Source organism: Garra rufa, chromosome 12, assembly GCF_049309525.1.
Source record: "Garra rufa chromosome 12, GarRuf1.0, whole genome shotgun sequence".
Classification (NCBI taxonomy): Eukaryota; Metazoa; Chordata; class Actinopteri; order Cypriniformes; family Cyprinidae; genus Garra; species Garra rufa.
In genome coordinates, this window is record NC_133372.1 from 25,440,054 (window position 1) to 25,457,555 (window position 17,502).

Sequence of the window (17,502 nt, forward strand, 5' to 3'; positions counted from 1 at the left end):
ATCCTTTAGAAATTATTCTAATATTCTGATTTGCTGCTCAAAAAAACATTTATTATTATTATTATTATTATTATTATGTTGAAAACAGTTTCAATTTCTTCAGGTTTCTTTGATGAATAGAAAGTTCAAATGAACAGTATTTATATGAAATAGACCTCTTTTTAACATTATAAATGTCTTTATCACTTTAGATAAGTGTAAAGCATCCTTGCTAAATGAAAGTATTAATTTCTATAATTTCTTTCTCCAAAAACAAACTTATACTGACTCCAAAATTTATTTCAGATAAATGCTGATCTCGGTATCTTTTTATTTATCAAAGAATCCTCACAAAATGTACTCAACTGTTTTAAAATTGACAATAATAATAACAATGTTTCTTGAACAGCAAATACGCATATTGGAAGGATTTCTGAAGGAACACTGTGACACTGAAGACAAGAGTAATGATGCTGAAAATGTGGCTTTGATCACAGGAACAGATATTTTAAATAGCAAAAATATTTCAAAATTTTACTGTTTTTGCTGTACTTTGGATCAAATAAATGCAGGCTTGGTGAGCAGAAGAGACTTCTTTAAAAATATAATATAAAAAATAATATTAAAAACCTTACTGTTCAAAAAAATTTCACTGGTAGTGTATAAAACTGCAGGTCAGAAGAAATTTTATTTTGGTTTTCTTTGTGCACAAAAAGCATTCTTGTAGCTTCATAAAATTATGGTTGAACCACTGATGTCACATGGACTATTTTAACAATGTCCTTACTAACTTTCTAGGCCTTGAACGTGTCAGTTGCACTGCTGTCTATGCAGGGTCAGAAGGCTCTTGGATTTCATCAAAGTAATTAATAAAATTTTCATTTTTGGGTGAACTATCCATTTAGTACTGTAAAGCAGTTTTAAAGCATTTTTTATTATAGCATCATAAGTAAACAAGACTTGACTAGAATGTTGAATTGCAGAGCTGGTGAAAACATATCCACATCCCTACGATCAGATGCTTTCCTAACTTCTCTTTTCTCGCTGCTGTCATTATTGTGGTGTGTTTGTTGTATTATTAAGAGGATTGCATGCAGCACATATTTAAATATTAATCTAAGCACAGCTCCCAGCAGTAGAGTAGTACATGGCAATGCAGACATATCCTAACTCTTCACCATGAGCATCAAGCCCTTCACTAGTGACACAGAAACTACGAGTCACCTTCAGTTATAGAGCTCTGAACAAACCTGGATTTTTCCACTTGGTTCTCCTTCTTTGTGGTTGGTTGTTTCTTGGTTTTTGGTTTAGTAGGGGAGGGAGTAATTTCTTCTCTTTCTTTTCCACTGTCCACTGACACTGATTTTCCTTTCACTTTCACTGGCTCCTGGTTAGTAAGACAAAATTGCAGTCAACGAGTGCATTTAGAATCTAGATTTTGCAGCAAGTTTGTTTTAGTAATTGCTCTGGTGGGTCTAGCATGTACCTCTTTAATATTGGCCTCCACGTCTGGGTTAGAGGTCTCTGTGGTAGTAGAGGAGCTGTCATCATTGTCTGCCAGTGGCTCTTTTAAATCTTCTCCTTGAGTCTTTCCCTTTGATTTTCTCTCTTTCTCCTCTTTCTTTTTAAGAGCTTTTGTTTTATTCTTCACTTTCCCTTTTGATTCAAGCACTGAAAAACATAAGTAAATGAACAGGAATTATATTGTGCATTTCACAAATTACACTATGTTTATATATGTGACCAATAGCCAAAAATACATTGTATGGAAATCATACATTTTTCTTTTATGGCAAAAATCATTAGGATATTAAGTAAAGATCATGTTCCATGAAGATATTTTGTATATTTTATACTGTAAATATATCAAAACTTAATTTTTGATTAGTAATATGCATTGCTAAGAACTTCAATTGGACAACTTTAAGGCAATTTTCTCAATATTTAGATTCTTTTGCACCCTCTGATTCCAGATTTTCAAATAGATGTATCTTAATTAACCCTTATGACTGGTTTTGCTGTCCAGGGTCACATTATATTTTACCTTTGTTTTGTGAAGACTGTTGTGAATTGTGTTCTGAAGACACATTAATGGCAGGAGACTCAGGCCTGTCGAGGTCTTTATCCATGGCTGCCAGGAGTCGGTTGAAATCCTGTTCCTCGGTACTGTTGGCCCTTGTGCTGTTGGACTGCGAGGGTCCTGAGCTCGGGAGGTCCTCCAGAAGGCCTGAGACCTGCTGCTGCTGTTTGAAACTCCGGGCTTTTCGATTGGTCAGTTGGCTGAGTCCTTGGCCACTATCTTTATTGAGAGGAAAGCTGGAGGATGCTTGCATAGATCCAGAGCGGCCTGAACCAGATCTGGGCTTGCTGTCTGGCAGAACCCCGTTGCTGTTGGAACTGCTGGAGTGTGGACCACCCTGCCGACCCCCGGCCCGCCCGCCACCGCTTGACCCGTACATTCCTCTTGTCGAGTTCTGGTTTGAGTCGGAAAAATCATTCAAGCTGCAACAGATCAAATGCATTTTGTTAAACTTCTTACATAAAATGTGGATTAAAGAAGAGGGAAACAAAATGAAATGTCACTTCATCATGAATGAAGGATATAAAGTGTAATAAAAAATCCTCACTCACTTAGCATCACTTTGAATTCGTACAATTTCCCTGAGATCAAATGGTTTTCCAGTCTCCATGGGAGAGTTGGATTCCACAGACAGCCGTCGTTTGAAAGGCTCCCATATTCCCTGGGCCTCCAGATAGGCAGTAGCGATGACCAGCAGGAACATGGAGCTAGAGAAAAAAGACAAGTACTTTATTAATATCACCCGTTTAAAACATATAGCAATATTATAAACTAAAAAATAGTGACTAAAACATTTCTTTAACGTGACTTTCTTTACTCTAGTTTTCTTTTACAGAAAGAAAACCCATAAAACTGCAAAAAGCAGCAGTGACAGTCAAGTCTAAATATCAGATTTAAAATACAGAATTGTGTGCCATATATACAAAGGCATTATTTTGTTTGAACAATGGTTATAAGACTGGGTTTAGACTTTTTTGGCTATTAGGTGATCAGATATGAGAAATCAAACCTCATAATGAGGGAGACGATTATGTAGAGCTCAAGCTCCCAGTTGGGTCGAGGAAGGGTCTCAGCACACACTGCCAGCATGTGATACGGCAATGACGCATTCAGCACAAACGAAAACACTGAACCCCCCGCAGTCACCAACTTCAGCTCCCGGATCACTCTGGATGATGTGAAATCTGGTGTAAACCTGCATGAATTCACAAGACAGATGAGTTAGTCATCTTATGGAAACTGCTATTCATGACTGAACCTTTATAAAATAAATTTTAGCAAATACAGGGCCTATAGAAAATCATCATACCCCTTTGAATTTTTGGTCTTACATCAAACCAATAAAACAAAAAACACAACAGTTCTGCAAATTCATAAAAAACAAAACTAGAATAACAGGGTTTGAAAAGACATCAGCCCCTAGATTTAATACTTGTAGAGCCACCTTTTGCTTTAATTACAGCCATCAGTCTTTTTAGATATGTCTGTACCAGCTTTGCACACCTTGATTGGGGAATATTTACCCACTCTTTCTTGCAGAATTGCTCAGGTTCAGTCAAATTCTGTGGTGAGTGGCAATGGACACTCTTCAAATCCATCCAGATTTTCGATTAGATTTAAGTCAGGGCTCTGACTTGGCCACTCAAGGACATTCTCCTTCTTATCCTTAAGCCACTTCGTTGTTGTTTTGGCAGCATGTTTAGGGTCATTGCCGTGTTGAAAGGTGAATGACCTGCCCATCTACAGCTGTCTAGCAGAGGGATGCAGGTTTTCCTCAAGAATTTAGATGTACTTGGCAGCATCCATTTTCCCTTCAATCCTGACCAATCGCCCAGACCCAGCTGAAGGGCTTTTGGCTTTTTGCCAAACATAGCGCTTCAGTTCAGTCCAAAAAGGTCAATTTTGGTCTCATCAGACCATAGCACCTTTTTCCAGAAGGTATCAGGGTCTTCCAAATGTGTTTTTGCATAGCGCAAATGAGAAAGACTTCTGACCCGAACCAGCCATAAAGCTTTGTAAAGTCTTTCAAAGTTGACTTTGGCCTTTTGGTAGCTTCTCTTTTCAATGTCCTCCTGGCTCTGCCATCCACTTTGGACAAACAGCCTGATCTAGGCAATGTGCTGGTGAAATCTGGAAGTTGATTGCTTGTACCTGAGCAAGTTTATAATGGTATATTCTAAGGGGCTGAACACTTTTCCAAACCAGGCATTTCAATGATTGTTTTTTAGTAAACCTCCAGAATTTTTTTTAATTATATTTTTACTTTAATGATGAGTGTTATAATGAGTTATAATTCATCTTTACATGTCACATGGACTATTTTATCCTTACTGTCAATGTCCATGTAGGGTCAGAAAGCTCTCAGATTTCATCAAAAACATCTTAATTTCAAAGATAAACAACATGGTTTGGAACAACATGAGGGTGAGTAATTAATGACAGAATTTTCATTTTTGGGTGAACTGACCCTTTAATGCATCCTCGTTGAATAAAATTATTTTATCTTTCTTAAAGGGATAGTTCACCCAAAAATGAAAATTTGATGTTTATTTGCTTACCCCCAGGGCATCTAAGATTTAGGTGACTTTGTTTCTTCAGCAGAACACAAGTTTTGTGTTTTTGTGTTTTTTTTAACGAAAACCGGTGCAGTCTGCCAGCCAAATAATGGACGTGGATGGGCACCAGACCTTTAAAAGTAAACAAAAACATGCACAGACAAATCCAAATTACACCCTGCGGCTCGTGACGATACATTGATGTCTTAAGACACGGAACGATCGGTTTTTGCGAGAAACTGAACAATATTTATATCATTTTTTACCTTTGATACACAGCCACGTCCATCTGTCCTGAGCACGAGCTTGTCATCCGGATCGTTACACATGTATGCGCTCTGGCGTAGTATACGCAAACGCCGTAAGGGGAAATCGGTGAAAAGTCCCGGATGAGTTTGCTCAAGCAAACGTAATCTTTTAGCTTTAAATTGGTTTGAACAATCAGGATAAGCGCAAGTAATTACCATTTTGAATAGTCGCTATACCCACAATCTCTGTGCACTGTGTAAACAATGAGTGTTGTATTCACGCGACAGATCGCTTACGGTGTTTGTGTATACTACGCCAGAGTGCGTACATGTGTAACGAGCCGGATGACAAGCTCATGCTCAGGACAGATGGACGTGGCTGTGTATCAAAGGTAAAAAATGATATAAATATTGTTCAGTTTCTTGCAAAAAACGATTGTTTCGTGTCTTAAGACATCAATGTATCATCACAAGTCACAGGGTGTAATTTGGATTTGTCCGTGTATGTTTTTGTTTACTTTTAAAGGTCTGGTGCCCATCCACGTCCATTATTTGGCTGACAGACTGCACCGGTTTTCATTAAAAATCTTTGTTTGTGTTCTGCTGAGGAAACAAAGTCACCTACATCTTGGATGCACTGGGGGTAAGCAGATAAACATCAAATTTTCATTTTTGGGTGAATTATCCCTTTAACCCAAACATTTGAATAGTAGTGCATACACTGATAATATCAAGAGAATCAATTCAATTTTGTGTATTCAACTCAATGTATTCAAATAGAAAACTTAAAATAAATTGTAACATTAATGTAACTTTTTGATCAAATAAATTCAGACTTACTGAGCATAATTCTTTAAAAAAAATTATTATTATCATTAATATTATTATTATTTCAAACATTTGAACAACACCGTATATCAGAACACCTTAAAGTGCTGCATTGGTACTCTGTTAAAAAGTAACCATGAAATCACTTACAGTATGACGAGGTCTTTTGAAGTGTTTGGTTTGAGTGCAAATTCTTCACAGTTGAGAACTTTGAAGCCATAACCCTCACATGCATTGCCACTGATTTCCATAGATCGAATGTGAATTGGAAGAAGCCCTGTGTTCTCCAGCCTGAAAGTCCTTCGAAGAGTGAAGTTTGGTTCCTTGGCTTTAGCTTAAAGGAATGAGAAACACAGACATTCAATCAGCATAAGTAGTATGTAATCAGAAAGGTACAGAATCTTAAACTAGTTTATAACAATGAAAACATTTCAAATTTAATTCTGACACTTACCTTCTGAACAGTCTTTGAGAAATGCCTCTGTAAGTTTAAACCTCAGAGAGCTGCCGAGACCTGGGGCTTTACCAGCCAGTTTCAGACTCTCTGTGGTGCCTTGACCATGAACCATGATCAAGTCTACTACCGTCAAGTTGTTCCTGTGCAAACATGACAAGGGTAATGTACAACGGTACTCTCACACAATTCAATTTTCAGCATTTGTTTTGGTAAACTAAGCTCACCTGACGACTAGCAGAGAAGAGACACTGTGATTGGCGATGGGTCTGAACCTCACGTTGAAGGACTTTACCTCCCCAGGCATAAGGAGCATGTTGTAGACATAGGGCCGGGTCAAACCTTCAAAAAATCCTGTGGAACTCTTCATCACTGAAGACTGACACACATAGAGAAATCATTAGCAGCATAACGATACACCATAACCACTGTACCGCAATTCTTACCAAACCAAAAAATGAAAATTCTGTCATTATTACTCAACCTCAAGTCATTCCAAACCTTTTTCTTTTATTGACTATTTTAATGATGTCCTTACTACCTTTCAGGGCCTTGAACATGTCAGTTGCATTGCTGTCTATACAGGGTTCATACAGATACTGTAATATGAAATTCCAGGACTTTCAATGACTTTAAGCACTACTTTTTTGATTGTTAAGGACTTCAATCAGAGATCTCACTTATCAAACAAATGTCTTATCTTTCAAATAAAAAAAAAAGATAAATAGATAAAAAATACACTAATAAAATGATACGCAAAGTTCCGATCTAAATCAAATTACTTGCGAACCCGCTTCGAAATCCTAATGTAAATCAAAAGATTCACAATCCGTGCTGCAAAGTTTCAATCTGAAGCAAAAGATTTAAAAACACGCTCAGAAGTTCCGATCTTAGGCTGCGTTTACACTAGTGCGTTTTAGTTTTAAATGCATAACTTTTGCTACGGTTACACCAGTCGTTTAACACTACTCCGGTGTTTTCGACCCTCAAAAACTGAGACTTTTGAAAATGCTGGAGACCCCATTTTAGTTTAAAAACTCCAGGGTTGCGTTTCCGAAGTCCCGATCTGAAACGAATGATTCACGCTACGCAATCCGATTGGAGCGCTTTGAAAAGGTTTCAAAGGTTTCACTTATCACTATACATGCTTTTTAAAATCATTTAAAGCAATGTCAATATTCAAAAATGAACGGCTCTTTTAATTTGATCTGGTTTTTGCTAGTGAATTGCTTGAAATGAATGATCGAAGTCGAGTCTGAATCAATCAGAGCGGTTCCAGCATCAATCACTCACTTAATTGATTCGGTTCATCTGTTTTGATTTAGCTTCAGCCATGTTTACATGGCAATGTCAGTACTACTATTGGCTTAGCTCGACTAGTTTTATGACATTACCTGAAATAAGTGGGAAAAATATTATATTTAGTTTTTAAATTGCGTGAATTTTGCATGAAAAGATATGTGCTTACTGAGAAAATTAAACACTTATGTCATTGATGCACAGCGTTTCAACAATTCAAGCACTTTTCAAGTACCTCTTAAGGAATGTTGCCATTTTCAAAGTTTTTCCAGGCCTTGAATTTCAAAAAGTAAAATTCAGATACTTCAAGCATGTTAAGCGCCTTGTACGAACCCTCAGAAAGCTCTTGGACTTCATCAAATATATCTTGATTTGTGTTCAGACAACAACATTTTCATTTTTGGGAGAACTATCCCTTTAATTTGAGTGGATACCATTAAAGAAATTTTGGAAAGTAGAAGAATGAAGTTAAACTGACTCAATTAAACAATAAAATGCCACTACACAGTCACAATAAGTGTTACTCACATAATTTCTATGGACCTGGAATTCCAGTGTATTTGTGTCAATGTTGATGTTAGACAACTTTCCTAAAGGAAACCTTTAGGAACAACAGCAAAAAGATATTAGATGAAATCAGCATTAGTGCTAAACAATATTGCAAAAAACTGACACTTAACTAGGTTAAGTAGGTATATTTAGTTTATATTTTGTCTTCATACATGAGAATCACATTATATATGTGACCCTGGACCACAAAACCAGTCATAAGTAGCATGGGTATTTTTGTAGCAAAAGCCAAAAATACATTGTATGGGTCAAAATTATCGATTTTTCTTTAATGCCAAAAATCATTAGAATATTAAGTAAAGATCATGTTCCATGAAGACATTTTTATTAATTTCCTACCGTAAACATATCTAAACTTTATGTTTGATTAGGAATATGCATTGCTAGGTACTTAATTTGGACAACTTTAAAGGCGATTTTCCCTGTATTATTTGCACCCTCAGATTTCAGATTTTCAAATATTGCCCTGTCCTAACAAACCATACATCAATTGAAAGATTAATTATTCATCAATTTAAAAAAAATGTACCCTTATGGCTGGTTTTGTGGTCCATGGTCACATATAGGGCTCTATAACATCAGAATCCCTAGTTCAGCGCATAGGAAGTGCCTTACCTGTCAGCAAGTCTCCCTGTGAACACTGAGGGATTTGGGTAAAGAGCCAGCGGAAGAACCTGAACATAGACAGGGACATCGGCTGGGTTTTCTAGAATCACTTCTTCCTCCTTCAAAGGCACAAGTTCAGGTCAATGTATGTGATTTGAGGAAAAACACTATATTTGATTTAAACATGGTAAAATGTGTTGAGCCGAGTGTTGAGTTGATGTGTGTATGCACTCACCGAAGAGCCGTTGGTGTTTGTGAGAGGAAAATGAATCTGTTGTGATGAGTTGACCAGCGAGGGCCATGTGAGCTGCGCTAAGATTTTGGCCTGCACATTCTTCTGCAGATCTGTGTTCACTTCAAAGAAAGCTTCAACTCTAAACAAACGAGAGAATCACATCAAAGATACAATACATTTACTGTATGGTAATCTAAATCTGGTTTACAGAAAGATGTATCAGACTTACTCAAGGCCTGATTGCTCTTTGAGCTCTCGCCATCTTTTCAAAAGCCGCTGATGTAAATCTACATCAGCATCCCATATGTCCTCCTGCATAACCAAACCATGGGGTCTGGACTCCGCTGCAGGCAAAAAAAGAGGAGTATTCAGTGAAAACATAAAAACAACAAGCAATTTAGAAAAAAAATTACTTTTTGAGGTACAGAAAGCGTACATTTCAATACAAACGGTAGTCCCACATAACAGTGATCACCACACTGCAAGCTGGCATCAAAATAAATGTTTGCTATCTGGAAAAGAAGTAAAAAACAAAGGTTAGATTTTAGGATATAAAACATCTGACTCATTCAAAAGGATTCCATTGTACTGTTGTAGTTATAGCACAAAAAGCAAACTGTGAGCAGGTGCATTTGTGGGTGAATTTAGTATAGCGTTATAATGTCGTAATCAGGCCTGGCACCTTGGACTTTCGTCTGGGTTCCAACTCCACTTTGTTATTGCGAAGTCGTTTGAAGTAAAACCGGACGTCCTCCGTGAGAGAGCGAATTTGCTGAAGCCTTACTTTCTGTGAGAATGAACTCTGAATGCTGAATGCTTGGTGAACAACTTTTCCCTTCATAAAAACAGACAGTAAAAAAAACACAGCTGATGAAAATCTGGTCTGAAACCTAATAAGCTGGTTTAAAAATAACAGTGGTTTGCAAAACAGGTCATGTTAGCACATGGCACTGGACACAGAGTGGTGTTCAAACAGTGCCTGGAGGTAAAAGCAAGGATGAATCACACATGCTTACATTACATGTACAATAGATGCGTCTTCATTACTTTGAAATCGAAATTAACAGGAACTTTTAAACCATTATTTAAAACAAGAATAAAGTAAAAAGGATATGACCCATAATTTTGAACGGTTTGTTTTTGCAAACTTACCGGGAATGAAGGGGGAAGAATGATTTGTTTGGGGGAACAGCTTAATGTTCCTACCGCTATGAGAGCCTTTACAGGGATGGTTAATATCTGAAAAAACACAGATAAACTGAAAGTTTGGAAAACAGTTTGTGTTTTTAATGATACACCACTTTTCAGCAACATTTTTGGGAAAAGAAGGTAAAAGGGTGTTTTCTGGAAGAAACGCATACCTCATAGTCTGTTGTGATATGTACGGCTCCATCATAAATTCCCTCTAAAGCTTTAGCCACCAAAGTGACTTTAAACGCTGCGTAGTAGCCTGAGGCTAAAATCACCTGTGAGGACATAAAATCAGAAGTTATGAACACCTAATAGTACAAATGATGTTCTGTAGCCATCCGGCTTCTCCTAAACAAATATACGTACATACTCCAGTGTAACTGTATTGTTAAAGAGATTGTTAACCTCAAAATGAAAATTCTGTCATTAATTACTCACCCTCAAGTCATTCCAAAATCAAGATCTTTATTTATTATTGGAATGTGTCAGTTGTATTGCTGTATATATCTTAATGTGTTCTAAAGACAAAAGAAAATCTTAAGGGTTTGGAAAGACTTGAGGGTGAGTAATTATTGACTTTAATGAATTTTCATTTTTTGGGTGAACTATGCCTCTACTTATACAAAAGACAATAGTCTAACTGAAACAATCGGTTTACATTGGCTTACTTTGGGTCTTTAAAACATAAATGTCTGAAATAACATATGTGCTTGCTGTAAGCCAAAACCACAAATCTTGCAACACTTCTGCAATTTTACCACAAGTACGGACATGCAAAGATTCCACCGGAAGTCCTGTGACTGCCTGCAGATATTATCCAATCTGTACATCGAGATAGCCATGTAAGGCTCCTTTTGATTGTGAGTTTTGTTTGCAATCTTTAAAATCTGTAACATTTTCCCTGACATTCATTAAGATCATACAATATTTATACATTTATCCTGTTTTGTAAAATTAAACTAAACTTTCATCAACATTTATTGTAGTGAAGTGTGTAATTTCAGGTTTTTTTTTTTCATTCATTTCATATAAAAATACAAACATACTTAATTTTGCATAAAATTTTCAACATGACCCAGTGTCCCCTATTTTGTATGTGGATTATAAATACTTTTATAAGATATTTATTATGATAAACAGAGTTATTATTCTTAACGAATATTCCAGCATAAACACAAGGTGTAATCTGTAATGCTATCCATTACACAGAAACTGACTCTGATATATGGGCCAATCTACAGAATAGGTGCAAACTGCTAAAAGCATTTAAGTATTCAAATCTTACATAATTACTAAGATCATTTTATTATCTGCTATTATCCACAATAGCATTAAACATATTATTAGCTTAATAAACAAATTCATCATGTATTGGGTACTTGCAATTGGGTCAAATCCTAAACCCTAAATTTTACCTTTAAATAAATTTTGCATTTTATTTTATTGTCGTTTTTAAAATATCTTTTTGATTTTTTTAAAAAGTGAAGTTAAAAAAATATATATTTATTTTCTTTTTAAATTATGAAACTTCATGTAAAAAAATGTGCCCCCCATTTTCATGTGACTACCAAAACAGTGAATGTTTTAGTCCATTGGCTGAGACTGATTTGAATTAAATCCCTACATTTAAGATCAGGAAATATTCCTGTGTCCCCCTTTCTTATAGCTACAAGGTGTGAGTAAATAGGTCCCATAATTTTGAGATTTTGAGAAATGTGTTTAAAGTCTGAAAATCTGTGTGTAACTTTATAGAATGTCACTACCGAACATAATTTTTCTATAATACCACTTAAAAACCCTTTTTTTTAGTTATTCCATAACATTTAGTTCTTATATGTGTACAACTGCCCATATACAAGTTTTGGTAACAGACAGTAAAGAAATGGTAAAGATGCTCTTACGGTTTTGTATTGGGCGGCTGATGTGTTCTGGAGCTCTTGTGTTCTGCTCAGTGCTATACTTCTGTTCCCTCTTTCTGTGTTAAGCAACTCCATTGACAGACTGTCTCCTGTCACCAACCATGACTTTATCTCCAACTGTAAGGACAGAGATGGTTCTATATAATCTATACAATGTAAAATATAATTTATTTACAGAGAACAAGCCATATCAACATCACTGCTCACTTCAGTAATGCCTCAGAAACATAAACAGAACTTCTCTGTTTTTTCCAAATGACAATGTCACACTGTACTGAACATGATGACCTCGTACCTCAATTGGGTTGCTGTTGACCACCACAAACACCAAACTGCTGGTGTCTGTAGCACTAAGGACACCAAAGTCTAGGATGTACTCTCGAAGACAGGGAGGAAGAACAACGGGCTGTTAAATAAGAAAGTGAAGACAAATCATTAGGCTCTAAAATAATCAATAATTCATAATTCGGGTTACAATAGTGACAGTTTGTCACTTGTAGGATCTTTCTAACATACCTCCAAGAAGCCTGTGTAAGCCCTGACTGGCAGGTGGAATTTCGAAGCATTAGTAATGAGGAGAATGTTGCTGTCGATGTGGATGGAAGGTCGCACTGGGCGAAACAGAAGGGAGAAAATGTAGCGGGACTCATGGGGAGGGATAAGAACTGGCGTGCTGAAATTATGCACCTGTTAAAAAAAACAAACAAACAAGCAATATTTGTAGAATTTCTGCAGACAAAAATGTGATTACCCGCATCCAGAGTACAGAAAAATTGCTTACGTTGAACATTGTCTTGGCTTCTTCTGGAAGTGACACATTGTGGATGCGTATGGCAAAGTTGAATGTATTGGTGAGGTAGATGGGCCTGTCCACTGGATCTACAGGACTGTCTCTGATGTGGAACAGGGTGGCTGTGTGGTCGAAGCCCAGGTACCTGGAAACAGTGAGCATAAATACACTGTGAACCAGTTACAAAACTGTAAATATATGCTGGTGAATTTAAAGAAACCTTACCCTTCTAAAACCTCAGCTTGGTAAGGGATTTCAAGTTTTGAGTAGCTTTTCTCTTTTGCCTTCACTGTAATTTTTCCAGAAAACTGGTCTGACCTTCTTGCTTTTGAAGCTGTAAAAACCAACAAACACCATGAACATTTCTGTAGTTATGTCTGTAAACAAACATTTAGTTCCGTGTAAAACAATGAATGCTGTTGTCTTATAAATAAATCAAGAATGAAAGAGCACTGGTAACATTGTAAACAGACTTTGCTTTGATGTCACCAGACCAAGTTATTACCGGGTCTACACAGAATATGCACTTTTTTTGCACTAATCAACATGCACATGATCATTCATTACAGAAACTTTTGACATATTGATAAAATGATGAGATACAGTGCCTTGCGAAAGTATTCATACACCTTAATTTTTTCCATGTTTTGTTATGTTGCTGCCTTATGTTAAAGTGCTTCAAATTACTTCTTTCCACATCAATCTACACTCCACACATCATAATGACAAAAACAGAATTGTCACAACTTCATACATTTATTAAAAATAAAATAACTGCAATAAGTACATTGTATTCACACCCTTAACTCAGTACAGCCTCAAGTCTGTTTGGGTATGATGCAACAAGATTCGCACATCTTTGGCAATTTGGCAATTATCTGCCACTCTTCGCCTCACCTCTCAAGCTCAGTCAGCTTGGATGTGGGCAAATGCACATTTTCAGGTTTCGCCAGAAATGTTTGATTGTGTTCAAGGCTTCAAAACCAGGCTTTGGCTGCTTTTCCTCAAACATGACTTATACATTTCTAAGGTTTTTCTCTTACCTTAGGGCTTGGCTTTTGCTCTGATATGCATTTTCAGCTGTTAGACCTTTTATTAAGACATGTGCATTTCCAAATCATACCCATTCAATTGAATTTGCCACAGGTTAACTTCACTCGAAGTGTAGTAATATCTACAAGCAATATGAAAGCCCCTGAGCTAAATTTCGACTGTCCCAGATAAGGGTATGAATACAGGCTTTGGAAATGTTTGATTGTGTTCAAGGCTTCAAAACCAGGCTTTGGCTGCTTTCCCTCAAACATGATGCTTGGAATTGAGGTTCATCAGTCCACAGAATATTGTTTCTTACAATCTGAGTGTCCTTAGTTTGTTTTTATGTCTCCACTGAGGAGAGGATTGAGTTTGACCAAACAGCCATAAAGCCCAGATTGGTGGAGTGTTACAGTGAAGTTTGTCTTTCAGTAGGCTTCTCTTATCTACACATATGATCATGGAGCTCATTCTAGAGTGACCGTCAGGATGTTGGTCACCACTCTAACCAAAGCCCTTCTCCATTATTCTCAGTTTGGTCAGGAGGCCAGCTCTAGAAAGAGTCCTGCTTGTTTCAAACGTGTTCCATTAAGGGTAACAAAGACTACATGCTTCTGTGAACCTTCAATGCAGCAGAATGTTTTCTGAAGTTTTCCCCAGATTGATGCAATCCTGTCTCTGAGCCCTACAGGCAGTTTTTTTCTTACCTTAGGGCTTGACTTTTGCTCCGATATGCATTTTCAGCTGTTAGACCTTTTATTAAGACATGTGCTTTTCCAAATCATACCCATTCAATTGAATTTGCCACAGGTTAACTTCACTCGAAGTGTAGTAATATCTACAAGCAATATGAAAGCTCCTGAGCTAAATTTCGACTGTCCCAGATGAGGGTATGAATGCTTATGCAATTGAATCATTTAAGTTTTTAATTTTTAATAAATTTGCAAAGATGTTAAAAAACAGTTTTTTGTTTTGCTATTTTAGTGTATGGAGTGTAGATTGATGTAGGAAAAAAGTTATTTAATGCAGTTTAACATAAGCAGCAACATTAAACATGGAAAAAATGGCATTGTAATTTATATTAGGACAAAGGTCAAAGGTGATGTGAAAAAGAACAGTGCTTACCATCAAAACTAATACTTGCAACTTTGGTATATCGGCTCTCTCCAGCTTTTAGTGTAATTTGCTTGAACTCAACTGTAACCGCTTCATTCGATGGAGCTGGCCTAACACTCTATACAACACAATACAAAAACACAATAAGAACATTACAAGTGATATTTTATTCACTGGTTAAAGGGACAGTTGACCCAAAAATGAAAATTCTGTTTTTAATTACTCACCCTAATGTCATTCCAAACCTGTAAGACCTTCGTTCATCTTCAGAATACAAATTAAGATTTTTTTGATGAATCCGAGAGCTTTCTGACCCTACATTGACAGCAACGCAACTACCATATTCAAGACTCAGAAAGGTAGTAAGGACATCATTAAAATAGTCCAAATGACATCAGTGGTGCAACTGTAATTTTACGAAGCTTTGAGAATACTTTGTATGCAAAGAAAACAAAAATGCAGACTTTATTAAACAATCTCTTTGATGCACGTTCACAGAAGTACCACAATGCATGTCCTTATTACCTTTCTGGGCCTTGAACATGCTGTCTATGCAGGGTCAGAAAGCTCTTAGGTTTCATCAAAAATACAGGCTTGGAACTACATGAGGGTGAGTAATTAATGACAGAATTTTTGGTTTTACTGTCCCCTTTAAATCAAAGACATTGCCGGATTTACACTATTATTCAAAAGTTTGGGACCAGTAAGACTTTAAAGAAAAAATATTTCCTAAATTATAAAAATGATTTTTAACTGCACATAATTTCACATTATTACTATTCATACTGTATTTTTCACATTTTGTTTAAATAAACAGCCTTGGTGAACACAAGAGTGTTACTTAAACATCTTACACAACCCAAAAATTTTGAACAGTAGTGCATAAACAAGCCATATAATTAGCCACAAATTACCATGATCGATACATCTTTTGCTCCTGAATTTAACAGATGCAAATTTAGTTGTTTCGGTCGATCTGTAAAATGGAAAGAACACAGAAATTTGTTATTTTTTTCCACATTATCAGTATCCTGCAAACAATTTAGTTGTTTCAACCAAACTATCATCAAATGAAGTGTGGGAAAAAGCACACCTTGCGATCGAAGCGTACCAAAGTCCAGCATCTCTGTGGAGGAGTATATACCAGGTGCTGGGAAGATGCACAAAACATGAGTAAGTGCTAAATAACATTGACAAAATGTTATCAAGAAAGATTGTTTTAACCAACCTGTGGTGACCTCAACCTCTACAGGGAGGATAATAAACTCGTCCTCGTTGGACGCATTTGTTTTTATTCTGATGAAGGCTGTGTGATTGTCAGCGTCTCGAGAGGAGAAGCTGGCTCTCATCACACCCTTCGTCTCAAATGGAGCGATCTCCTAAAAAACACAAAAAAGGTAGCATGTGAAAAAAACTAAAAAATCTACTTCAACAGTGATTCACAATAATGACCACACTGAAATGTGAATATAAAGTTATGCTAACCCATAATTTTTTGGTGCCACCCTGCTGTCCAGTAGGCAGCTCTAAATGTAGGTCTCCTCCACTGGTGTACATCTCTACAACCTAAAACCATAAGGATATGTGAAGATGATGCAGATTTATTATTTAGATATACAGCCAAAATGGAACAGTGGTATGGAAGAAAATATGATATAGGAGCACTATTCTGAGATAAGTTTTATGCACCTGCAGTGGTTCACTGTGAGGGTTGAAGATGCTTATGAGTGGAGAGAAGCTGCTATTTACTGGAACTCTGGCCCCTACAAAGGGCCTGAGTCTGTAGGGATTGGGTATGCCCACACCAAACACCTAAAATCAAACAGTTCAAAGGCATTTAGGATCATTGCATTAATAGTTACACCATACCTCACACACAGAACAACATTTATAAGTGCATGAAATGTACCTGGTATGTAAACACTCCATGATGCGATGTGTTAATAAATAATGTATTTTCTACATTCCCTACTACTCGAGCTAGAAACACCACATCAAATGAGGTGTTGCCTCCAGGTGGAATTATCTGTTTAAAAAAAAAAAAGATAGAATGTTACATATGCATTAATTACATACATCACTTGTAAAAAATCTATAAGCAATATTTTTTTTTTAGTGTTTTTAAAGAAGCCTGCATTTATTGGATTCAAATACAGCAAAATAGTAAAATTCTGAAATATTTTATTTTTTAAAAGAAGTGTTTTCTATTTGAATATATTTTAAAACTTATTTTTTCCTGTTATTTCAAAGCTAAATTTTTAGCATAAATTACTCCAGTCACATGATCCTTCAGAAATCATTCTAATATTCTGATCTGCTGCTCAAAAAAACATTATTATTTATGTTGAAAACAGCCAGATTTTTAAGGTTTCTATGATGAATAGAAATTACAAGAACAATATTTATGTAAAACGGAAATCTTTTGTAACATTATCATTATCAATGTATTTATAATTACTTTTGATCAATTTAAAGCATCCTTGCTAAATAAAAGTATTAATTTCTTAATACTTTAAGTGTAATGTTATCTTAAAGTTGAATAGTGTATGTTACAATTGATTTCAGATAAATGCTGATCTTTGGATCTTTCAATTAATCAA

General features: G+C 36.2%; 1 protein-coding gene across 2 annotated transcripts in view; it reads right to left on the reverse strand.

The window, feature by feature from the left end:
- tmem131 (transmembrane protein 131) overlaps positions 1–17,502 on the reverse strand; it is a 50,608-nt gene that overhangs the window by 8,125 nt on the left and 24,981 nt on the right. For both annotated transcript variants that reach the window (XM_073851158.1, XM_073851157.1), the window contains exons 6-33: positions 16,812–16,928; positions 16,592–16,714; positions 16,388–16,468; positions 16,131–16,281; positions 15,996–16,052; positions 15,817–15,878; positions 14,912–15,020; positions 12,980–13,088; positions 12,746–12,899; positions 12,481–12,651; positions 12,260–12,370; positions 11,947–12,081; positions 10,216–10,320; positions 10,007–10,093; positions 9,537–9,689; positions 9,291–9,366; positions 9,084–9,198; positions 8,855–8,993; positions 8,629–8,738; positions 7,972–8,044; positions 6,372–6,523; positions 6,145–6,287; positions 5,841–6,024; positions 3,069–3,254; positions 2,611–2,766; positions 2,024–2,481; positions 1,466–1,650; positions 1,230–1,366 (exon numbers count right to left, since the gene is read on the reverse strand). In XM_073851158.1, coding sequence (XP_073707259.1) covers positions 1,230–1,366; positions 1,466–1,650; positions 2,024–2,481; positions 2,611–2,766; positions 3,069–3,254; positions 5,841–6,024; positions 6,145–6,287; positions 6,372–6,523; positions 7,972–8,044; positions 8,629–8,738; positions 8,855–8,993; positions 9,084–9,198; positions 9,291–9,366; positions 9,537–9,689; positions 10,007–10,093; positions 10,216–10,320; positions 11,947–12,081; positions 12,260–12,370; positions 12,481–12,651; positions 12,746–12,899; positions 12,980–13,088; positions 14,912–15,020; positions 15,817–15,878; positions 15,996–16,052; positions 16,131–16,281; positions 16,388–16,468; positions 16,592–16,714; positions 16,812–16,928 — 3,839 coding nt within the window. The remainder of the gene's footprint in view (positions 1–1,229; positions 1,367–1,465; positions 1,651–2,023; positions 2,482–2,610; positions 2,767–3,068; positions 3,255–5,840; positions 6,025–6,144; positions 6,288–6,371; positions 6,524–7,971; positions 8,045–8,628; positions 8,739–8,854; positions 8,994–9,083; positions 9,199–9,290; positions 9,367–9,536; positions 9,690–10,006; positions 10,094–10,215; positions 10,321–11,946; positions 12,082–12,259; positions 12,371–12,480; positions 12,652–12,745; positions 12,900–12,979; positions 13,089–14,911; positions 15,021–15,816; positions 15,879–15,995; positions 16,053–16,130; positions 16,282–16,387; positions 16,469–16,591; positions 16,715–16,811; positions 16,929–17,502) is intronic.